The 19,348-nt window shown below is 43.0% G+C and overlaps 2 protein-coding genes across 2 annotated transcripts; both read left to right on the top strand.

Annotated features, from left to right (window-relative positions):
* Positions 1 to 566: 566 nt before the first annotated feature.
* LOC106563117 (adenosine receptor A2b) lies at positions 567 to 6,125 on the top strand. Its single transcript, XM_014128343.2, has 2 exons — positions 567 to 1,364; positions 4,398 to 6,125. Exons 1-2 carry the CDS (start codon positions 1,033 to 1,035, stop codon positions 5,470 to 5,472), a joined length of 1,407 nt encoding a protein of 468 aa, XP_013983818.1. The 5' UTR covers positions 567 to 1,032; the 3' UTR covers positions 5,473 to 6,125.
* A 7,752-nt stretch (positions 6,126 to 13,877) lies between these two features.
* On the top strand, positions 13,878 to 19,277 carry LOC106563120 (small nuclear ribonucleoprotein Sm D3). Its single transcript, XM_014128352.2, has 4 exons — positions 13,878 to 14,009; positions 18,400 to 18,538; positions 18,677 to 18,869; positions 19,008 to 19,277. Exons 2-4 carry the CDS (start codon positions 18,413 to 18,415, stop codon positions 19,073 to 19,075), a joined length of 387 nt encoding a protein of 128 aa, XP_013983827.1. The 5' UTR covers positions 13,878 to 14,009; positions 18,400 to 18,412; the 3' UTR covers positions 19,076 to 19,277.
* The last annotated feature ends 71 nt before the right edge of the window (positions 19,278 to 19,348 follow it).

Below are 19,348 nucleotides of genomic sequence, written 5' to 3'. Positions count from 1 at the left end.
ATAGTGAACAGTGGGTTAACAGCCTTGCTCAGGGGCAGAACGACAGATTTTTACCTTGGGGATTCGATCCAGCAACCTTTCCGTTACTGGCCCAACACTCCTACCCGCCAGGCTACCGAATGCAAACAATTGCTTTAGATTTAGAATAACCTGACTGACTATAGTAAATGCTTTGGAGAAGACGACCACACATTGAATAGAACAAGCACAGCCATGTTAATGATTACTATAGAAACTAGCTGTGTCGCCATAATTGCATTATTGTGACAGGGTCTGATGATGTGTGAGCTTTTTGGGGAGGGAAGCTGTTCTAAAATAAAAATCAGTATTTTGGAAAACAGAGCTGCTGGCTTTGGAAGACAGATTGCTGTTGTGACCTGGTGTGTGTTGGTTGACCTGCAGCCTGTTTGTACAGGGACTTGTGATGAGATTGTTCGTTCTCTCTCTCTCTCTCTCTCTCTCTCTCTCTCTCTCTCTCTCTCTCTCTCTCTCTCTCTCTCTCTCTCTCTCTCTCTCTCTCTCTCTCTCTCTCTCTCTCTCTCTCTCTCTCTCCCCCCCGCAGGACACTGATCTTCATGTGACAGTGGGTTGGCCACGGCAACACTCCGCCCCCTCCCAGTGTCCAGCCACCGAGGAGGTTGCTGAGGTTAGCAACAGAAAGCACGATTGGACAGAAGAAGTGGAAGAAGAAGAGAAGCAAAAAACCTTCTGTAGAGTGACAGTACATTAGAGTGAATCTCAAATCTCAACTCACTTCTCCATTTGCTGTGTGGTTGGCAGTGGCACCATTTCCTGGGCGTCGGGTGTATAAACAGGAAGTGGTTAGTGGTGGTGGGGCCTGCTAATCACTGAAGGGACAGTCTCTGGCAGCACTGCAATAGCACCTCACGTGTGTGTGTGTGTGTGTGTGAGGCTTGCTGTTGGAGGGGGAGTGTCTGCACGTGTAGCGATGCGTGTAGAGACGAGGAAGCCCCTTCCCTGCTACCTGACTCAGACTCTGGCTGTGACCTTCAACGTGACCCCAGCCCCACCATGCTGAACAATGCCTCCCTGGTCTACATCGCCCTGGAGCTGGTCATAGCCTTTCTGGCTGTGACCGGTAACATGCTGGTCTGCTGGGCCGTGTGCCTCAACAGCACCTTGCAGAGCATCACCAACTACTTCGTGGTGTCCCTGGCGGTGGCAGATATCGCTGTGGGCTTGCTGGCCATCCCCTTCGCCATCACCATCAGCACGGGCTTCTGTGCCAACTTCCACGGCTGCCTGTTCATCGCCTGCTTCGTACTGGTGCTCACCCAGAGCTCCATCTTCAGCCTGCTGGCCATCGCTGTGGACCGCTACATCGCCATCAAGTGCCCCCTCAGGTGATCTTAGCAGGGGAGGAGAGGGAGGGGATTGGAGGGGGTGGGACTGGGCTGAGGAAGGTGGTGACACTCTGCTCCTGTTTTCTTTCTAGAAACCAACAATGAAACATAAACAGGTATCATCGATGTTTAACACAATGTTTTATTTGCAGAACACCAAAGGCAGATCCTCTGTCCTGTTAGATCTTGGCTGTGATCTAAGTGACGCACAACAAAATGCATTTGTGTATCAAAACACATTATAGTGAGGTTATTTGATTAGGGTTCATCTCCCCACCGCAGGGCAGACAGAGGTAAATGTCTCCACAGGCTTCATTGGGTTAGTGTTTGTGTGCTGTTGGAAAGACTAAAAGGACTAAAGGCGTTGATCGTTATCATCCTGGTAAATCAACACCAAGGGAGAGCGGTGAGGGGGCAGGCCCAGGCACCGTATCGATAGAAAGGCCAGTGTTCTCACCTTAAACAGCCCTGGTGAACCTTACCAGAAACGTGCATCAGCTCACGTAGTCTCTCTGTCAGTGTGACGGGGTGAACATAGAGCATCGTCATCCCTCTTCAATCCATAGTCAGTTTCCCCAAAGAATGTAGGAACGTGTTTTAATTTCCTTACAATTCAATGTACATTTATAGTCTTTATAGTCTTGCCTTTAATAGCAAATGGAGATTGTTTATACATAACAATAACTGGAATAAACAATATTTTTGTGGATGTCAAGTAGGGTTAGATGAGTTAATAATTTTGACAATTATTTGTTGTCTTTATTAGTTATGTCTAATGGTCTTTTATAATGTGTTGTATGTGGAACGTCCCATGTGCCTCTTCTATTCTATACTGGTCTGTGACTGTGTAGCCGATTAGGATCTGTCAAACTCAACCCTCAGCCTGAATTGTGTCCATTTGCGCTGCCGGAAGAGCTTGTCAAGTCTTAGCTTTAGCGAGTGAGAGAGCGTTGTTATTTTTCTGTTTTCCAGTTCTCCATCAGGGTGTGATGACAGGTAGATAATGCTATCTGCTCAACACCAGTCATTAGCAACATTAACTGCAACAAATTGCTTGCAATAAAAATCGAGATAGCTAGTTTATTAGGGCGCTATATAATGTTTGCTTAATAAGGCACTCAAGCTTGCTTAAGGGGCAAATATGTAACTTTGAACATTTGTTAAGGGTTATTTGCTGCCATTCTAATAACATTTGAAACAAAACAAAACAACAACTTATTTTAAATAGGCTATGTCACAATTACCGTACACCATCATTTTCCCCTGTGGGCATATAATACTAAAACAACGCAGACTATGGAAGTTTTTACGCACATCCCAAACGGGACCTGCATGGCTAAAATAATGTGGGCCTGCCTACAATGCAGAGATAAAAAGGGAATCTCAGCTCACTGTTTTACTCCTCTCAAACTTGATATTTTAATACATCTTTGGGGATTAAGATGTATTTCCAATCGGTCTCAGGAGCCAAACCCTTTATCGGCAGTATTGACTACTTCGCGATTGCATTGGGAATTTAAACTAAATACAAAGTATACATTCATCAAAGGCACATTGGTCTACTCTTGTTCCACGCGAATATGGACAGTGTGCGTCGTGGCTGGATAGGCTGTGTTTCCGCTCTCAAAATTCATGGCATAACCAACTGCGTTACCTCTAAAAACAGTTTTTGTTTGATCTTAAATATCCCTAACAGCGCTGCCTGAAATTAGAACTTTGGATCATGTTTTTAAGGACACACCTCAAATATTTCCAACCAGCCCATCTAAACTGAAGACAGATAAATTCCCGAACCTGGCGTTAGGTCTAGAAAATGCCAGAGCGCCAGTTTTTACATTACGAATTTGCAAGCTAACGTACTTTTGACACTAGCGCCGCCTTAACCGCCAGCCGAAAATAGAACCCTTAAAAAGTAACCTACCCAACCCTGTTTCCATCAGGCTACAATCAAACAACTCAACCTGCAAACAACTTGGCAACAACCAAATAGTTCAACTTGCAAATCCCTTTTCTTTATGAGAGTGAAATATTAAGACACGCATTAATGCTTCATAGTACACATGTGTGGGTAATCAAAGCCACTGTTTGGCCACAGTCGCAATTGCAATTTTGATTCTCCCGTGGGAAGGCATTGCTTTCATGGAAAAGTCCTAAAGCAGGTGTTTATTGCAAAAGGGCCCAGCCAGTATGTGTGTGTATGTGTGTGTGTGTGTGTGTGTGTGTGTGTGTGTGTGTGTGGATATGAATGAGCTTTCATTGGAGCCAGAGCTTTGGTGCCAATGACCATAGATCCAAGGGGCTTAATAAACTTGCCGCCGCCCTGGTCCAGAGAGGTCTCAGTCAAAGAGGCCTAAATCCCCCCTGGACCCCCAAACCCACCCCCATAACCACAAACAACAGGGTCATGTGTCTGTGGTGCTGTCCTCTGACTTCCACCCTGGTGTACATTATGAACTCCGGTTTAGACATGACCAATGGAAGAATACAGACAGCAAAACTTGTTAATATAGCCTGGTACCTTGTTCATGACGGCAACACTGATTTCCATTTGTCTAATGTCTGATGCAGAAACAAAGCAAAGCCAAGAAGGGTTACATCAGACTATAGATAAGCTTTTGTGCAATGTTCCCTAAATCACAATACAGGTAGGAAATGATTTCTTAAATCTAAATGTAGTACGTGACCTGATATCCACTGCTCCATGTCCTAGTATGGCAGGACTGGTCGAGTATCCCAAACAATGGACTCATTTTCCAAGAGCTTACTACTATATATGCAAATACTAGTATGTTCTCGGGATAAAGGCTTTTTACCCTCTGAAGCCTGTCCCATATGTTCTCTAAGCTCTCTGATTACAGGAAGTAAAAGTCATTGGTTGGGTCCAGGAAAGGTGAACTTGCTTTCTTATTGAGTGTTACTGGGAATGTCTGGACTTGAATAAAGGAGCCCTCTCATCCTGGGAGCATTTCTGTGTCATGTAACAATATAAAATGCCTATATGAATTCCTCTCATGTTTTCATGTGATCCTCTAGGTATAACAGTCTTGTGACGTCCGGGAGGGCAAAGGGCATCATCGCAGTGTGCTGGGTTCTCTCTGTGGGCATCGGCCTCACACCCATGCTGGGCTGGAACAGGGGTGTCAACGGCACCAACAGCAGCTCGTGCCCCGAAGGCATGACAGAGTGCCTGTTCGAGGGTGTGGTCACCCTGGAATACATGGTCTACTTCAACTTCTTCGGTTGTGTGCTGGTGCCCCTGCTGGCCATGCTGGTCATCTACGCCCGCATCTTCATGGCGGCGCGGCACCAGCTGAGACTGATGGACCTGAAGCTGGCTCACATGCACGCCCCTGGGGCATGCTCATCGTCCACATCGTCCCGCTCCACCCTGCAGAAGGAGGTCCACGCAGCCAAGTCTCTGGCCATCATTGTGGGGCTGTTCGCCCTCTGCTGGTTGCCCCTTCACATCATCAACTGCTTCAACCTATTCTGCCAGGACTGTGGGCGCCCGCACGTCTGGGTGATGAACATCGCCATCATCCTGTCCCACGCCAACTCCGTGGTTAACCCCTTCATCTATGCATACCGCATCCGGGAGTTCCGCCACACCTTCCGCAGGATCCTGCGCAAGCACATCCTGGGGCACCGGGAGGGGCATGGAGCTGGGGGAGGGGGTGGCAGAGGGCTGGGTAGCAGCAGCAGTATCACACGTGCCTCTACTCGCATCAGCATGGTGGACAGCTCATGTGGCACCATGGGGAACAATTATTCCCTGGAGCCCAGCCCCAAACTTAGCCCCGCTCGGACCCCCATAGAGATCCATAGAGCTGGGAAAGAAGCTTACTCTGACTCCTGCCAATGGTCACCACCACAGTCAGACCCTGCACCAATCAGCTCCATTGAAAACGGACACAACAAAGGTGATGTCCCGGTGTCTCCCAGGCAGCAGCAATGCATCATGGGATGTGCGGACCAAAGTGGGGTTGAGACTACAAAAGAGTTGATGGAGGTGAAGGACAGTGGGAACATATCCTTTGTGCACGTCAGGCCTCTGTCCCCCACACTAACCAGCCCTAACCACTCAGTAGAACTCACTGAGGTGTCATGACATAGTTATCCCCATGATGGACAAGTTACTGATACCCCAACGTACATCATCAACTAGGAGGGGGAGAAGTGAGGGACCAGGTCAAAAGCATGTTCCCTTCATCTGTAAAATAAATTCTACCGAAATATTGGAAGTGGTTGCACTGACTGGAAATATATTTTCTTTCTTTATGGGGGAGACTTCTTAGCCTGAAAGGGCAACAACAAACTGGTATTAAATCACGTCTAGCAATTGAGCTTTTTTCTTTCTTCAAATGATTGTATCTGTTGTTCTTGTTTACTTATCACATAGCTGTTATTGGTGGACACATTTTGTACACGTTTCCTCTGAGGCTTTTTACTGTAGTCTAATAGTCTTTCAGAATTGAACATGTATGACGATATAAATGAATGGTCTGATCTACTGAGCACCTGTCATATGCTGACAGATTATGACCGAAACCATATTGACCCTGGAAACTGTCCAGTACGGTATGACTCAATATTTGGTATTGCTGGCCAACCACTACTGAGTTAATGCAACTACTGTATGTCAGTGTGAGACTTCGGGAATGTATTCTCTCTCTCTCTTGCAATGCATTATTCCTCCAATTGTGTCATATCATGTTTTCAAATGCTTGTCAGATTATTAAAAGACCAAAATAAGCTATGTTATCACTGTGTATGTGTTTTTTTTAAGTGAGTCCTGTTGAGGAGAGTGCATTATACAGCAAGTCACATATCGCTAGAAAAGGGTTCCAAAAGGGTTCTTCGCCTGTCCCCATAGAACTCTTTTTAGTTCCAGGTAGAACCCTATTTGATTCCAGGTAGAAATCTTTTGGGTTCCATGTAAAACCCTCTGTGGAAAGGGTTCTACATAAACCCAAAAGGGTTCTACCTGGAACCAAAAAAGGGTTCTTCAAAGGGTTATCCTATGGGGACAGCTGGTAGAACTCTTTTAGGTTCTAGATAGCACCTTTTTTTCTAAGATTGTAGAAATCTAGTAGTTTCTATAGAAAGCTATGACACTGCATCTGATTGGACAGTAAATCGCAGCATCCTATGATTGCACGCTCACTGCTGAAGTGAAAACAAATTACATTACTCCCAAGGGGAAAATGTATTGTTCCATGTAGCCTCCATATATAGCCTCTGTAACAATGAGTCTTGCTTATCTTACAGCCAAATATACTCTGTGTATATCTACTGAACGTATGAGGATGTCAAATCGATAACCTGGTCAAAAGCACCAGTCACCCGATACAAATCTATTGAGTAACAAGATAATAGTAATCATTTTACTTCAGAGCCAGAATCCCCTACAAGCATTGCCAACAAGGCAAAACACACTGTTCTCTCACTGTTCAAATAAAAGTGGACACATCTTTAACCTCCCCCCCACACCACACACACACACACACACACACACACACACACCACACACACACACACACACACACACACACACACACACACACACACACACACACACACGCTCACCAACTGGTGTGACTGTGCTTACAGAGTACTTGCTGACGCCAGTCACTGGGCCTAATGCAATGGAAATAAAATAAAGGTGCATTTGATGTCTTTTATTGTGCCATTACACCTTCCTTTTCCTCATTAAAACGCTCCTCCACTGTGGGAAAGACCTACATTAAGCAGTGTTTGCTCCCCAGCGCAATCGAGTGATGTGGAGGAAGAGTTCTCTCCATAAGTGCTACCAGCTTAGTTTAAAAAAAATATGCATTGCATTTATTGAGCATCTATCATAACATTATGCAGTGAATGAAAATGGAAGGTGGACATTAGCAAATGGCTCTTAAAAATGCTTTGTGTTGTGTTACTATGATAAACACGAGATAAAGGAAATCTGAAAATGAGCTCTATAACTTACAATGATTTCGGTAACCATCATAAAATCTCTAATTAATCACTGTGGTATGTTTTTGCCTTCTGAATGACATAATCAATCATAGTGAAAGCTTGGTAAAAAGAAAGGTTTCAGGTGGAGGCCTTGGCGCCATGGTGTCCTGCAAGAAAACAATGGCTCATTCAAGTGGGTTACGTTTACAGCGAGTCATATAGTAAATGTAACACACAGACAGCCTGGCAATAGTATACAACATTTGTCTGGTGGGTGCCATCATAGATTATACACATAATTAGCCTACCTGATCATCACTATGGTTATTGGTTTGTAAACATGCCATTACAAGCCCTTACATGTGTCTCTGCAGCATTCTCGCCACACATGCGGTCACATACTGCAAATAGGAACGAGGGGACACGTGATGGGGGTCACCTTAGGGTCATGATAGGGAGCTGCACCAAATGATTGATGTAGTATAATAATTGGTTATGCTTATGCTGTATTAATAGAAGGGGAAGGACTATAAGACCCTATCCACACTACATTTATAGGGTCCTGGACCACAGATTAGCAACATATGTATTATAAAGTTTAATACTGTCCCACAGTTCTTTTCTAGTCTCTGCCTCTTATAGAAACGGTCTGAGCAGATGTGTGAGCCATTGCGGTCAAAACTTGGTGTCTGTGAGAAATCGCCTCAAGGCTAAAAGAGATACATAGACACAGACCCCTCCCAGGGAGTAAATAGATAAGAGACAAGTCAGACATACCACTGTAAGCCATACGTGAATGGAAAATGACTGCTGAGCCCTTGTTTCACTGTATATGCATGGGCTTGGTCTCATGAGTAGAAGGTGTTGATGTAGGCAGTTACATCACTAGGGGTTGACTGCAAGTATATTAAAGCAACTTAAAGCAACTTTGACAAAATAATAATAATTTAAAAAAAAAAATAAAGAAAAAAAAATATATAAAGAAAAAAAGAATAAATAAATAATAAATAAATCAACTTTGACCTTTTTTATTTTGCAGAAATTACTCTGAAACATATGTGCTGTGTTTCCGTTGTCAACTTCTGTCTGCAATTGCATTAATAAAGGTTTGATTGATTTACTTAAAGAAGATATTGTCTGACTGCTGATTTCACCAATAAGCCAATGCTTGACAAGGAACAAGGAACCTACCCCGACGTGCCCTCAGATTAATGTCTCTAGGTTATTGGCACAAACTAAATACAGTGGGGGAAAAAAGTATTTAGTCAGCCACCAATTGTGCAAGTTCCCCCACTTAAAAAGATGAGAGAGGCCTGTAATTTTCATCATAGGTACATGTCAGCTATGACAGACAAAATGAGAAAAAAAATCCAGAAAATCACATTGTAGGATTTTTTATGAATTTATTTGCAAATTATGGTGGAAAATAAGTATTTGGTCACCTACAAACAAGCAAGATTTCTGGCTCTCACAGACCTGTAACTTCTTCTTTATTAAGAGGCTCCTCTGTCCTCCACTTGTTACCTGTAGAAATGGCACCTGTTTGAACTTGTTATCAGTATAAAAGACACCTGTCCACAACCTCAAACAGTCACACTCCAAACTCCACTATGGCCAAGACCAAAGAGCTGTCAAAGGACACCAGAAACAAAATTGTAGACCTGCACCAGGCTGGGAAGACTGCATCTGCAATAGGTAAGCAGCTTGGTTTGAAGAAATCAACTGTGGGAGCAATTATTAGGAAATGGAAGACATACAAGACCACTGATAATCTCCCTCGATCTGGGGCTCCACGCAAGATCTCACCCCGTGGGGTCAAAATTATCACAAGAACGGTGAGCAAAAATCCCAGAACCACACGGGGGGACCTAGTGAATGACCTGCAGAGAGCTGGGACCAAAGTAACAAAGCCTACCATGAGTAACACACTACGCCGCCAGGGACTCAAATCCTGCAGTGCCAGACGTGTCCCCCTGCTTAAGCCAGTACATGTCCAGGCCCATCTGAAGTTTGCTAGAGAGCATTTGGATGATCCAGAAGAGGATTGGGAGAATGTCATATGGTCAGATGAAACCAAAATATAACTTTTTGGTAAAAACTCAACTCGTCGTGTTTGGAGGACAAAGAATGCTGAGTTGCATCCAAAGAACACCATACCTACTGTGAAGCATGGGGGTGGAAACATCATGCTTTGTGGCTGTTTTTCTGCAAAGGGACCAGGACGACTGATCCGTGTAAAGAAAAGAATGAATGCGGCCATGTATCGTGAGATTTTGAGTGAAAACCTCCTTCCATCAGCAAGGGCATTGACGATGAAACATGGCTGGGTCTTGCAGCATGACAATGATCCCAAACACACCGCCCGGGCAACAAAGGAGTGGCTTCGTAAGAAGCACATTTCAAGGTCCTGGAGTGGCCTAGCCAGTCTCCAGATCTCAACCCCATAGACAATCTTTGGATGGAGTTGAAAGTCAGTGTTGCCCAGCGACAGCCCCAAAACATCACTGCTCTAGAGGAGATCTGCATGGCGGAATGGGCCAAAATACCAGCAACAGTGTGTGAAAACCTTGTGAAGACTTACAGAAAACGTTTGACCTGTGTCATTGCCAACAAAGGGTATATAACAAAGTATTGAGATAGACTTTTGTTATTGACCAAATACTTATTTTCCACCATCATTTGCAAATAAATTCATTAAAAATCCTACAATGTGATTTTCTGGATTTTTTTTCTCATTTTGTCTGTCATCGTTGAAGTGTACATATGATGAAAATTACAGGCCTCTCTCATCTTTTTAAGTGGAAGAACTTGCACAATTGGTGGCTGACTAAATACTTTTTTCCCCCACTGTAAGTGTGCATTTAAGGTAACAGCTGGACGGAGAGATGTGTAGATCAGGGTCCCTGGCAGGTTTATTTGAAGCTTGAATTGGGTTTTGGTCTGAAGCTGAGAGCAGGGCCGGTCCCATGCATAGGCGACATACAGTGCCTTCGGGAAAAGTATTCAGACCTCTTGGCTTTTTCCACATTTTGTTAGGTTATAGCCTTATTCTAAAATGTATTAAATTGTTTTTTTTCCCGTCATCAATCTACACACAATTCCCCATAATGACAAAGCAAAAACTGTTTTTTATAAATTTGTGCAAATTTATAAAATATAATAAAACAGAAATATCACATTTACTTAAGTATTCAGACCCTTTACTCAGTACTTTGTTGAAGCACCTTTGGCAGCGATTACAGCCTCGAGTCTTCTTGGGTATGACTCTACAAGCTTGGCACATCTGTATTTTGGGAGTTTCTCACGTTCTTTTCAGCAGATCCTCTCAAGCTCTGTCAGGCTGGATGGGGAGCGTTGCTGCATGGCTATTTTCAGATCTCTCCAGAGATGTTCGATCGGGTTCAAGTCTGGGCTCTGGCTGGGCCACTCAAGGACATTCAGAGACTTGTCCCAAAGCCACTCCTGTGTTATCTTGGCTGTGTGCTTAGGGTCGTTGTCCTGTTGGAAGATGAATCTTCGCCCCAGTCTGAGGTCCTGGAGCAGGTTTTCATCAAGGATCTCTGTACTTTGCTCTGTTCATCTTTCCCTTTATCTTGACTAGTCTCCCAGTCCCTGCCGCTGACAAAAACCCCCACAGCATGTTGCTGCCACCACCATGCTTCACTGTAGAGATGGTGCCAGGTTTCCTACAGACGTGACGCTTGGCATTCAGGCCAAAGAGTTCAATCTTGGTTTCATCAGACCAGGGAATCTTGTTTCAATCAATTGAATGTACCACAGGTGGACCAATCAAGTTGTAGAAACATCTCAAGGATGATCAATGGAAACAGGATGCACCTGAGCTGAATTTCGAGTCTCATAGCAAAGGGTCTGAATACCTATGTATATAAGATATTTCAGTTTTTTGTAAAAATTTCTAAAAACTTGTTTTCACTTTGTCATTATGGGGTATTGTGTGTAGATTGATGAGGAAATTGTTTTATTTAATCCATTTTAGAAAAAGGCTGTAATGTAACAAAATGTGGAAAAAGTCAAGGTCAGTAAGCTGTCACTTTTTAAACATTTTCATTTAACCGTTATTTAACTAGGCAAGTCAGTTAAGAATTTATGTTTATTTACAATGACGGCCAACCGGGGAACACTGAACTGCCTTGTTCAGGGGAAGCACGACAGATTTTTACCTTGTCAGCTCGGAGATTCGATCCAGCAACCTTTCGGTTACTGGCCCAACGCTCTAACCACTAGGCTACCTGTCGCCCCTTAGGGGCCCCAACCCCCAAAAATGAATTTGTATTATTATTATTATTAATACGCCCTAACAATGAGTATACAGTATTAGTTCTCCATGTCCGACAAGAAGTATTGAGCTGCGGCTTGGAATATTCTATGTAATGTATTCTTAGTGAATTTTGTTTTTTACAACTGTTCAGAGAAATTAGTCATTGAAGTTCTTAGGTTGATATCGAATCCTACATCCTGATGTTACCAGGTTCTGACCACTAGATGGTGCTGTGCTATTAAAATATATTTTTTTAAAGAATCCCCCCCTCAATTTTAAAGGGATAGTTCACCCAAATTACAAAATTACATATTGGTTTCCTTACCCTGTAAACAGTTAATGGACAAGGTATGACAACAACTCATACTTTGGTTTTGTTTACTTGGCCACTGTTTCAAATGCTAACTTTTTAGGAAGTCAATGGTACCTATATTAGCATTTTGCGGTTAATATCTAAATCACCTATAAGTAACATCATTGAGTTACACAATCAATTTTTAGATACTTTAGGATGATTTCGACATGAAGCGTGAAATTGCTAACAGGTACTATTGACTTGCATTGGATTTGAAACAGTGGACAACACTGTTGTGGATTGCTGTCATACCTTGTCCATAAACTGGAAACCAATATCTCTTTAAAAAACAAAATAACCTGGAACAGCACCATCTTGTGGCCAGAACCTGGTAATATCAGGATGTAGGATGGGACATAAATCTAACAACTTCAATGACTAATTTCTCTGAGCAGTGAAAAAAAAAACATCAAAACAATTCACTGATAAAACATTACATACAGTAGGATGAAGAAACAATACTCAGAGCCGCAGCGCCATACTACTTGTCAGACATAGAGAACTGAAACTAGTTCTGAAAGTAACACTCACAAGCCAAAAGTGGTCGACGGAAACTTCTAACTACATCACATATGTGCATATATGTGCACCACATCATTGCTCTCTAGCACTGTTCTGTCCACTGAGCCATTGGGCCCGCCTGGCAACCTCATTGGATAATGCTGGGCAGGCCTCTTTCTAGCTGTCATTCAAACGCAAAGGGCTGAATCTCATTGGCTAGAACTCGAATTGCTAGGGGGCTGGCCCATGTGTTGGGAAATGTAGTAAAATTGCACAGCACAGCCTCAAGAAAAATGTGGCTTCAAACTAGGTATTTCATGGTTAATTGAGGTAAAATAGTAATTCTGCTCATAGATTATGCATGTGTGAACTACACATTGACACATCCAGCCCAAATACTTTTAGTTGCCAAATTAACGGAGCATGTCTTTAAGTATATTTGAGCAGTTACATTTACTTTTGATACTTATGTATATTTAAAAGCAAATACTTTTAGATTTTTACTCAAGTAGCATTTTACTGGGTGTCTTATAACAATTGGGTACTTTTTCCACTACTAGATTCAACAGTGGTGTACAATCCTGTAGTACACCAATACTGACAAAAGGGAGGAGCATTGAGAGGGTGCATTGCTTAGAATGAATTACAGTTGCCTACATTACTTCATCCAGTGGCAGCCAGGGTCATGGCAATGTTTATCACACCAGCTGTGAAACTGACCAAACACTCTGAGGCGCTTTGAAGGAAGCACGAAACAAATGTTGTAGTTGTCATTGTCAATTAGCCTGAGAAACAGGAGAAATTAGCAAAAGTGGAAGTCGACTTAAGTATCAAAAGTAAAAGTAAAAGTATAAATAATTTAAAATGTCTTATATTAAGCAAACCAGACAGCCTGATTTTCTAGTTTTTTAATTTACTGATAGCAAGGGGCACGCTCCAACACTAAGATATTATTTACAAACAAAACATGTGCTTAGTGAGTCCGCCAGATCAGAGGCAGCAGGGATGATCAGGGATGTTCTCTTATTAAGTGTGTGAGACCATTTTCCTGTCCTGCTAAGCATTCAAAATGTAAGAAGTACTTTTAGGTGTCAGGGAAAATTCTTTAGGAATGCAGGGAAGTAAAAGTAATCAAAAATATAAACAGTAAAGTAAAGTACAGATACCGCAAAAAACGACTTAAGTAGTACTTTCAAGTATTTTTACTTAAGAACTTTACATCACTGAGTGAAAATGATAAAAAAATGGATTTCACATTGTACGTATATTTAATTTGTTTAAACACGTTAATCTAAACACGTTAATTTATTTTTTACAGTAGGACCATCTGTATTGAAAGAAGTGGGGTATGTCGAGAAAGACAACAAGTCCCATGAGGCATCACTTCATGTTTTAACCGGAAGCACTTTTTTCTTCTTCCTTTCTCAAGTTGCATTCTGGGTAGTAGGAAAACGCACAAAGTATTCTCGCTGTTCGTTCATTCATTCGTTGCACGTTGGGTAAGCTTGAAATACAGAATACGAAAATCAAGAAAGAACAACTTCGTTCACTTTGAAAGGTAAACAAACTACCAATGTTGAATGTTTGCTGTAGTTAATGTAGGTAGTTAGTTACCTGTTGTGTTAGTTGCTAGATTGCTTTTACTATCAGCGAGGTCGACACCCACCCTTGCCAGCATGCTAGACCCACAGATTAGTATTTTTATTTATTTAGCTAGGCAAGTCAGTTAATAAGAACACATTTTTATTTTACAATTTTGGCCTACCCCGGCTAAACACTCCACTAATCCGGACGACGCTGGGCTAATTGTGCCGCCCTATGGGACTCGTCATCACGGCCGTTTGTGATACAGCCCGGGCTCGAACCAGGGACTGTAGTGACTCTTCTAGCACTGAGACGCAGTGCCTTAGACCTTTGCGCCGCTCGGGAGCCTATAGTTAACTATGTTTGGCTGTTTTTAAAGTCCTATTTTTATTTACCTGGCTCAGAAATTAACTATCAACATTGGTACAAAAACTCCCTTATATTTTCAGTAGAATTGAAAAGGTGTGTTACTTTGTTTACAATGTAGTCCAAAACATAAGGCCATGCTCAGATTAAGTGTTAAATAGTCACATGTGCAGGTGTGATTGCAGGGTCTAGTGAAAATCGTAGGCTTCGAGCTCCAACATGTAGGACTAAATAACTAGGCCTACAGAGAATTGAATACCTTTGCCACAGTAATTGTAAGCCAGGCCAGGTGACAATACAATTGCAAAGAACCGCCACAGGTAGGAGGAAACCAGGAAGGAACCACTCAAGAGGGAGTACATCCTCTGGTTGGCCAATTACAAGTTCAGTGCATCTCATTTTACCAATAGTCCAAGGCTGAATCGGGCAAAGCATGCCATTGCCAACAATGGAGACCGATCTTGAACTGGGTCAGCAAGGTGAGTGCATGAACTGAAGACCACACATCGTAGGGGTCGGTTTTCCAGATCCCGAAGGACTCTGGCTCAGCACAACCAGGGGTAAGGCTGAGCAGATCAAGTACTTTATATACAGTTGAAGTTGGAAGTTTCTTGTTAACAAACTATAGTTTTGGCAAGTCGGTTAGGACATTTTATTTATTTCACCTTTATTTAACCAGGTAGGCTAGTTGAGGACAAGTTCTCATTTGCAACTGCGACCTGGACAAGATAAAGCATAGCAGTTCGACACATACAACACAGAGTTACACATGGAATAAACAAAACATACAGTAGAACAAAAGAAAACAAAATGCCTATATACACTGAGTGCAAATGAGGTAAGTTAAGGCAATAAATAGGCCATGGTGGCGAAGTAATTACAATATAGCCATTAAACACTGGAATGGTAGATGTGCAGAAGATGAATGTGCAAGTAGAGATACTGGGGTGCAAAGGAGGAAGAGATAAATAAATACAGTATGGGGATGAGGTAGATAGATGGGCTGTTTACAGATGGGCTATGTACAGGTGCAGTGATCTGTGAGCTGCTCTGACAGCTGGTGCTTAAAGCTAGTGAGGGAGATATGAGTCTCCAGCTTCAGAGATTTTTGCAGTTCATTCCAGTCATTGGCAGCAGAGAACTGGAAGGAAAGACGACCAAAGGATGAATTGGCTTTGGGGGTGACCAGTGAGATATACCTGCTGGAGCGCGTGCTATGAGTGGGTGCTGCTATGGTGACCAGTGAGCTGAGATAAGGCGGGGCTTTACCTAACATAGACTTGTAGATGACCTGTAGCCTGTGGGTTTGGCAACGAGGATGAAGCGAGGGCCAACCAACGAGAGCGTACAGGTCGCAATGGTGGGTAGTGTATGGGGCTTTGGTGACAAAACAGATGGCACTGTGATAGACTGCATCCAGTTTGTTGAGTAGAGTGTTGGAGGCTATTTTATAGATGACATCACCAAAGTCGAGGATTGGTAGGATGGTCAGTTTTACGAGGGTATGTTTGGCAGCATGAGTGAAGGATGCTTTGTTGTGATATAGGAAGCCAATTCTAGATTTAATTTTGGATTGGAGATGCTTAATGTGAGTCTGGAAGGAGAGTTTACAGTCTAACCAGACACCCAGGTATTTGTAATTGTCCACGTATTCTAAGTCAGAGCCGTCCAGAGTAGTGATGCTGGACGGGCGGGCAGGTGCGGGCAGTGATCGATAGAATAGCATGCATTTAGTTGTACTTGCGTTTAAGAGCAGTTGGAGGCCACGGAAGGAGAGTTGTATGGCTTTGAAGCTCGTCTGGAGGTTAGTTAACAGTGTCCAAAGAGGGGCCAGAAGTATACAGAATGGTGTTGTCTGCGTAGAGGTGGATCAGAGAATCACCAGCAGCAAGAGCAACATCATTGATGTATACAGAGAAGAGAGTCGGCCCGAGAATTGAACCCTGTGGCACACCCATAGAGACTGCCAGAGTTCCGGACAACAGGCCCTCCGATTTGACACACTGAACTCTATCAGAGAAGTAGTTGGTAAACCAGGCGAGGCAATCATTTGAGAAACCAAGGCTGTCGAGTCTGCCAATAAGAATGTGGTGATTGACAGAGTCGAAAGCCTCGGCCAGGTCCATGAATACGGCTGCACAGTGATGGCGGTTATGTCTTTTAGAACCTTGAGCGTGGCTGAGGTGCACCCATGACCAGCTCTGAAACCAGATTGCATAGTGGAGAAGGTACGGTGGGATTCGAAATGGTCGGTAATCTGTTTAACTTGGCTTTCAAAGACCTTAGAAAGACAGGGTAGGATAGATATAGGTCTGTAGCAGTTTGGGTCTAGAGTGTCACCCCCTTTGGAGAGGGGGATGACGTGGCAGCTTTCCAATCTTTGGGAATCTCAGACAATACGAAAGAGGTTGAACAGGCTAGTAACAGGGGTTACAACAATTTCGGCAGATAATTTTAGAGAGGGTCCAGATTGTCTAGCCCGGCTGATTTGTATGGGTCCAGATTTTGCAGCTCTTACAGAATATCAGCTATCTGTGTTTGGGTGAAGGAGAAATGGTGGGGGCTTTTGCTGTGGAGGGTGCCGGGCAGTTGACCGGGGTAGGGGTAGCCAGGTGGAAAGCATGGCCAGCCGTAGAGAAATGCTTATTGAAATTCTCAATTACTTGTGCATGACACAAGTCATTTTTTCAACAATTGTTTACAGACAGATTATTTCACTTATAATTCACTGTATCACAATTCCAGTGGGTCAGAAGTTTACTTACACTAAGTTGACTGTGCCTTTAAACAGCTTGGAAATTTCCAGAAAATTATGTCATGGCTTTAGGAGCTTCTCAGAAGAAAATAAATTGTAGACCTCCACAAGTCTGGTTCGTCCTTGGGAGCAATTTCCAAACGCTTGAAGGTACCACGTTCATCTGTACAAACAATAGTACGCAAGTATAAACACCGTGGGATCACGCAGCCGTCATACCGCTCAGGAAGGAGACGCGTTCTGTCTCCCTAGAGATGAACGTACTTTGGTGCGAAAAGTGCAAATCAATCCCAGAACAGTAAAGGACCTTGTGAAGATGCTGGAGGAAACGGGTACAAAAGTATCTATATCCACAGTAAAACGAGTCCTATATCCTGAAAGGCCGCTCAGCAAGGAAGCCCACTGCTCCAAAACCACCGTTTAAAAAAAGCCAGACTACGGTTTGCAAATGCACATGGGGACAAAGATCGTACTTTTTGGAGAAATGTCCTCTTGTCTGATGAAACAAAATGGAACTGTTTGGCCATGATGACCATTGTTATGTTTGGAGGAAATGGGGGAGGCTTGCAAGCCGAAGAACACCATCCCAACCGTGAAGCACGGGGGTGGCAGCAGCATGTTGTGGGGGTGCTTTGCTGTAGGAGGGTTTGGTGCACTTCACAAAATAGAACATTTTTGGGTAGAACTGAAAAAGCTTGTGCAAGCAAGGAGGCCTACAAACCTGACTCAGTTACACCAGCTCTCAGGAGGAATGGGCCAAAATTCACCCAACTTATTGTGGGAAGCTTGTGGAAGGCTACCCAAAAGTTTGACCCAAGTTAAACAATTTAAAGGCAATGCTACCAAACACTCAATTAGTATATGTAAACTTCTGACCCACTGGGAATGTGATGAAAGAAATAAAAGTTGAAATAAATAATTCTCTTTACTATTATTCTGACATTTCACATTCGTAAAATAAAGTGGTGACCCTAACTGACCTAAGACAAGGAATTTTTACTATGATTAAATGTCAGGAATTGTGAAACTGAGTTTAAATGTATTTGGCTAAGGTGTATGTAAACTTCCGACTTCAACTGTATTATATGTGTATATACGTGTGTATACATGTATGGTAGGCTAGTCTAATCCTTTCCATTTTACTCAAACCAAATGCTGTCTCTTTTTTATACCTTTTGTTTTGTGATGGGTGCCAATTGTTTTCTGCGGACAATGAGTCTATACCTTGTCTCTGTTTCTACAGGACCCTTGCAAATATGTCCATTGGCGTGCCCATCAAAGTTCTGCATGAAGCCGAGGGCCACATTGTGACCTGTGAGACCAACACTGGTGAAGTCTACAGGGGCAAGCTCATTGAGGCTGAGGACAACATGAACTGCCAGGTAGGTCTTCTGATTGCCTTTAGCATTCAGACAAATGATCTTGTTTTAGGGGATATTTGTGAGCTCATCGGTATAGGTAGGGATGTGTTTGTCCCTTTTTTTTGAGTTGTGTATTAAGTGTATATAGCTTCCTTTCAGATGTCCAATATCACTGTGACGCATCGGGATGGCCGTGTAGCCCAGTTGGAACAGGTCTATATCCGGGGCAGCAAGATTCGCTTCCTGATCCTACCGGACATGTTAAAAAACGCCCCCATGTTAAAGAGCATGAAAAACAAGAACCAGGGATCTGGAGCAGGAAGGGGGAAGGCAGCCATTCTCAAAGCTCAGGGTGAGTGCTGCTGCTTCTACATGCACCTATGGAGAATGAGAGGCAATTTCTCATTTGCGCTCAACTAAGGATTTAAAATAAAAATGCAATTAACTGGTAACTTCTGCATCTTTGACAAATTGTCTTTTTTTTCTGCAGTGGCTGCAAGAGGACGGGGTCGTGGTGGAGGGATGGGAAGAGGAACCATTTTCCAGAAAAGGCGGTAGTATCTGTGTTGGTTAATTTAAAATGATCGCATTGTACAGTTTTTTTTTCTTTTTTTTTCTTTACAGAATTGGGTACTCTACTTGATCTAAATCTTTTGCTAGCCTTTTTAATATTTTTTTTCAAGACCTGTGTTTTGACATGGTATGTTTTATTTTTTTTATTTTGTGAAATAAATTGTTCCCATGTCAATTTGTATTTGAATTGCCTTTGGTCTCAATCTAATTCTTATCATGTGTTTTGTAAACAGGTGTAGACTAACAGTGAAATGCTTA

Source organism: Salmo salar, chromosome ssa11, assembly GCF_905237065.1.
Source record: "Salmo salar chromosome ssa11, Ssal_v3.1, whole genome shotgun sequence".
Taxonomy (NCBI): domain Eukaryota; kingdom Metazoa; phylum Chordata; class Actinopteri; order Salmoniformes; family Salmonidae; genus Salmo; species Salmo salar.
This window is presented reverse-complemented; position numbering and strand designations above follow the sequence as displayed.

Coding starts and splice junctions, on each gene's coding strand:
- LOC106563117 (XM_014128343.2), top strand. CDS start 1,033: ATGCTGAACAATGCCTCCCTGGTCTACATCGCCCTGGAGCTGGTCATA. Junction 1,365..4,397: donor GCCATCAAGTGCCCCCTCAG/GTGATCTTAGCA, acceptor GTGATCCTCTAG/GTATAACAGTCTTGTGACGT.
- LOC106563120 (XM_014128352.2), top strand. CDS start 18,413: ATGTCCATTGGCGTGCCCATCAAAGTTCTGCATGAAGCCGAGGGCCAC. Junction 18,539..18,676: donor AGGACAACATGAACTGCCAG/GTAGGTCTTCTG, acceptor GCTTCCTTTCAG/ATGTCCAATATCACTGTGAC. Junction 18,870..19,007: donor AGCCATTCTCAAAGCTCAGG/GTGAGTGCTGCT, acceptor TTTTTTCTGCAG/TGGCTGCAAGAGGACGGGGT.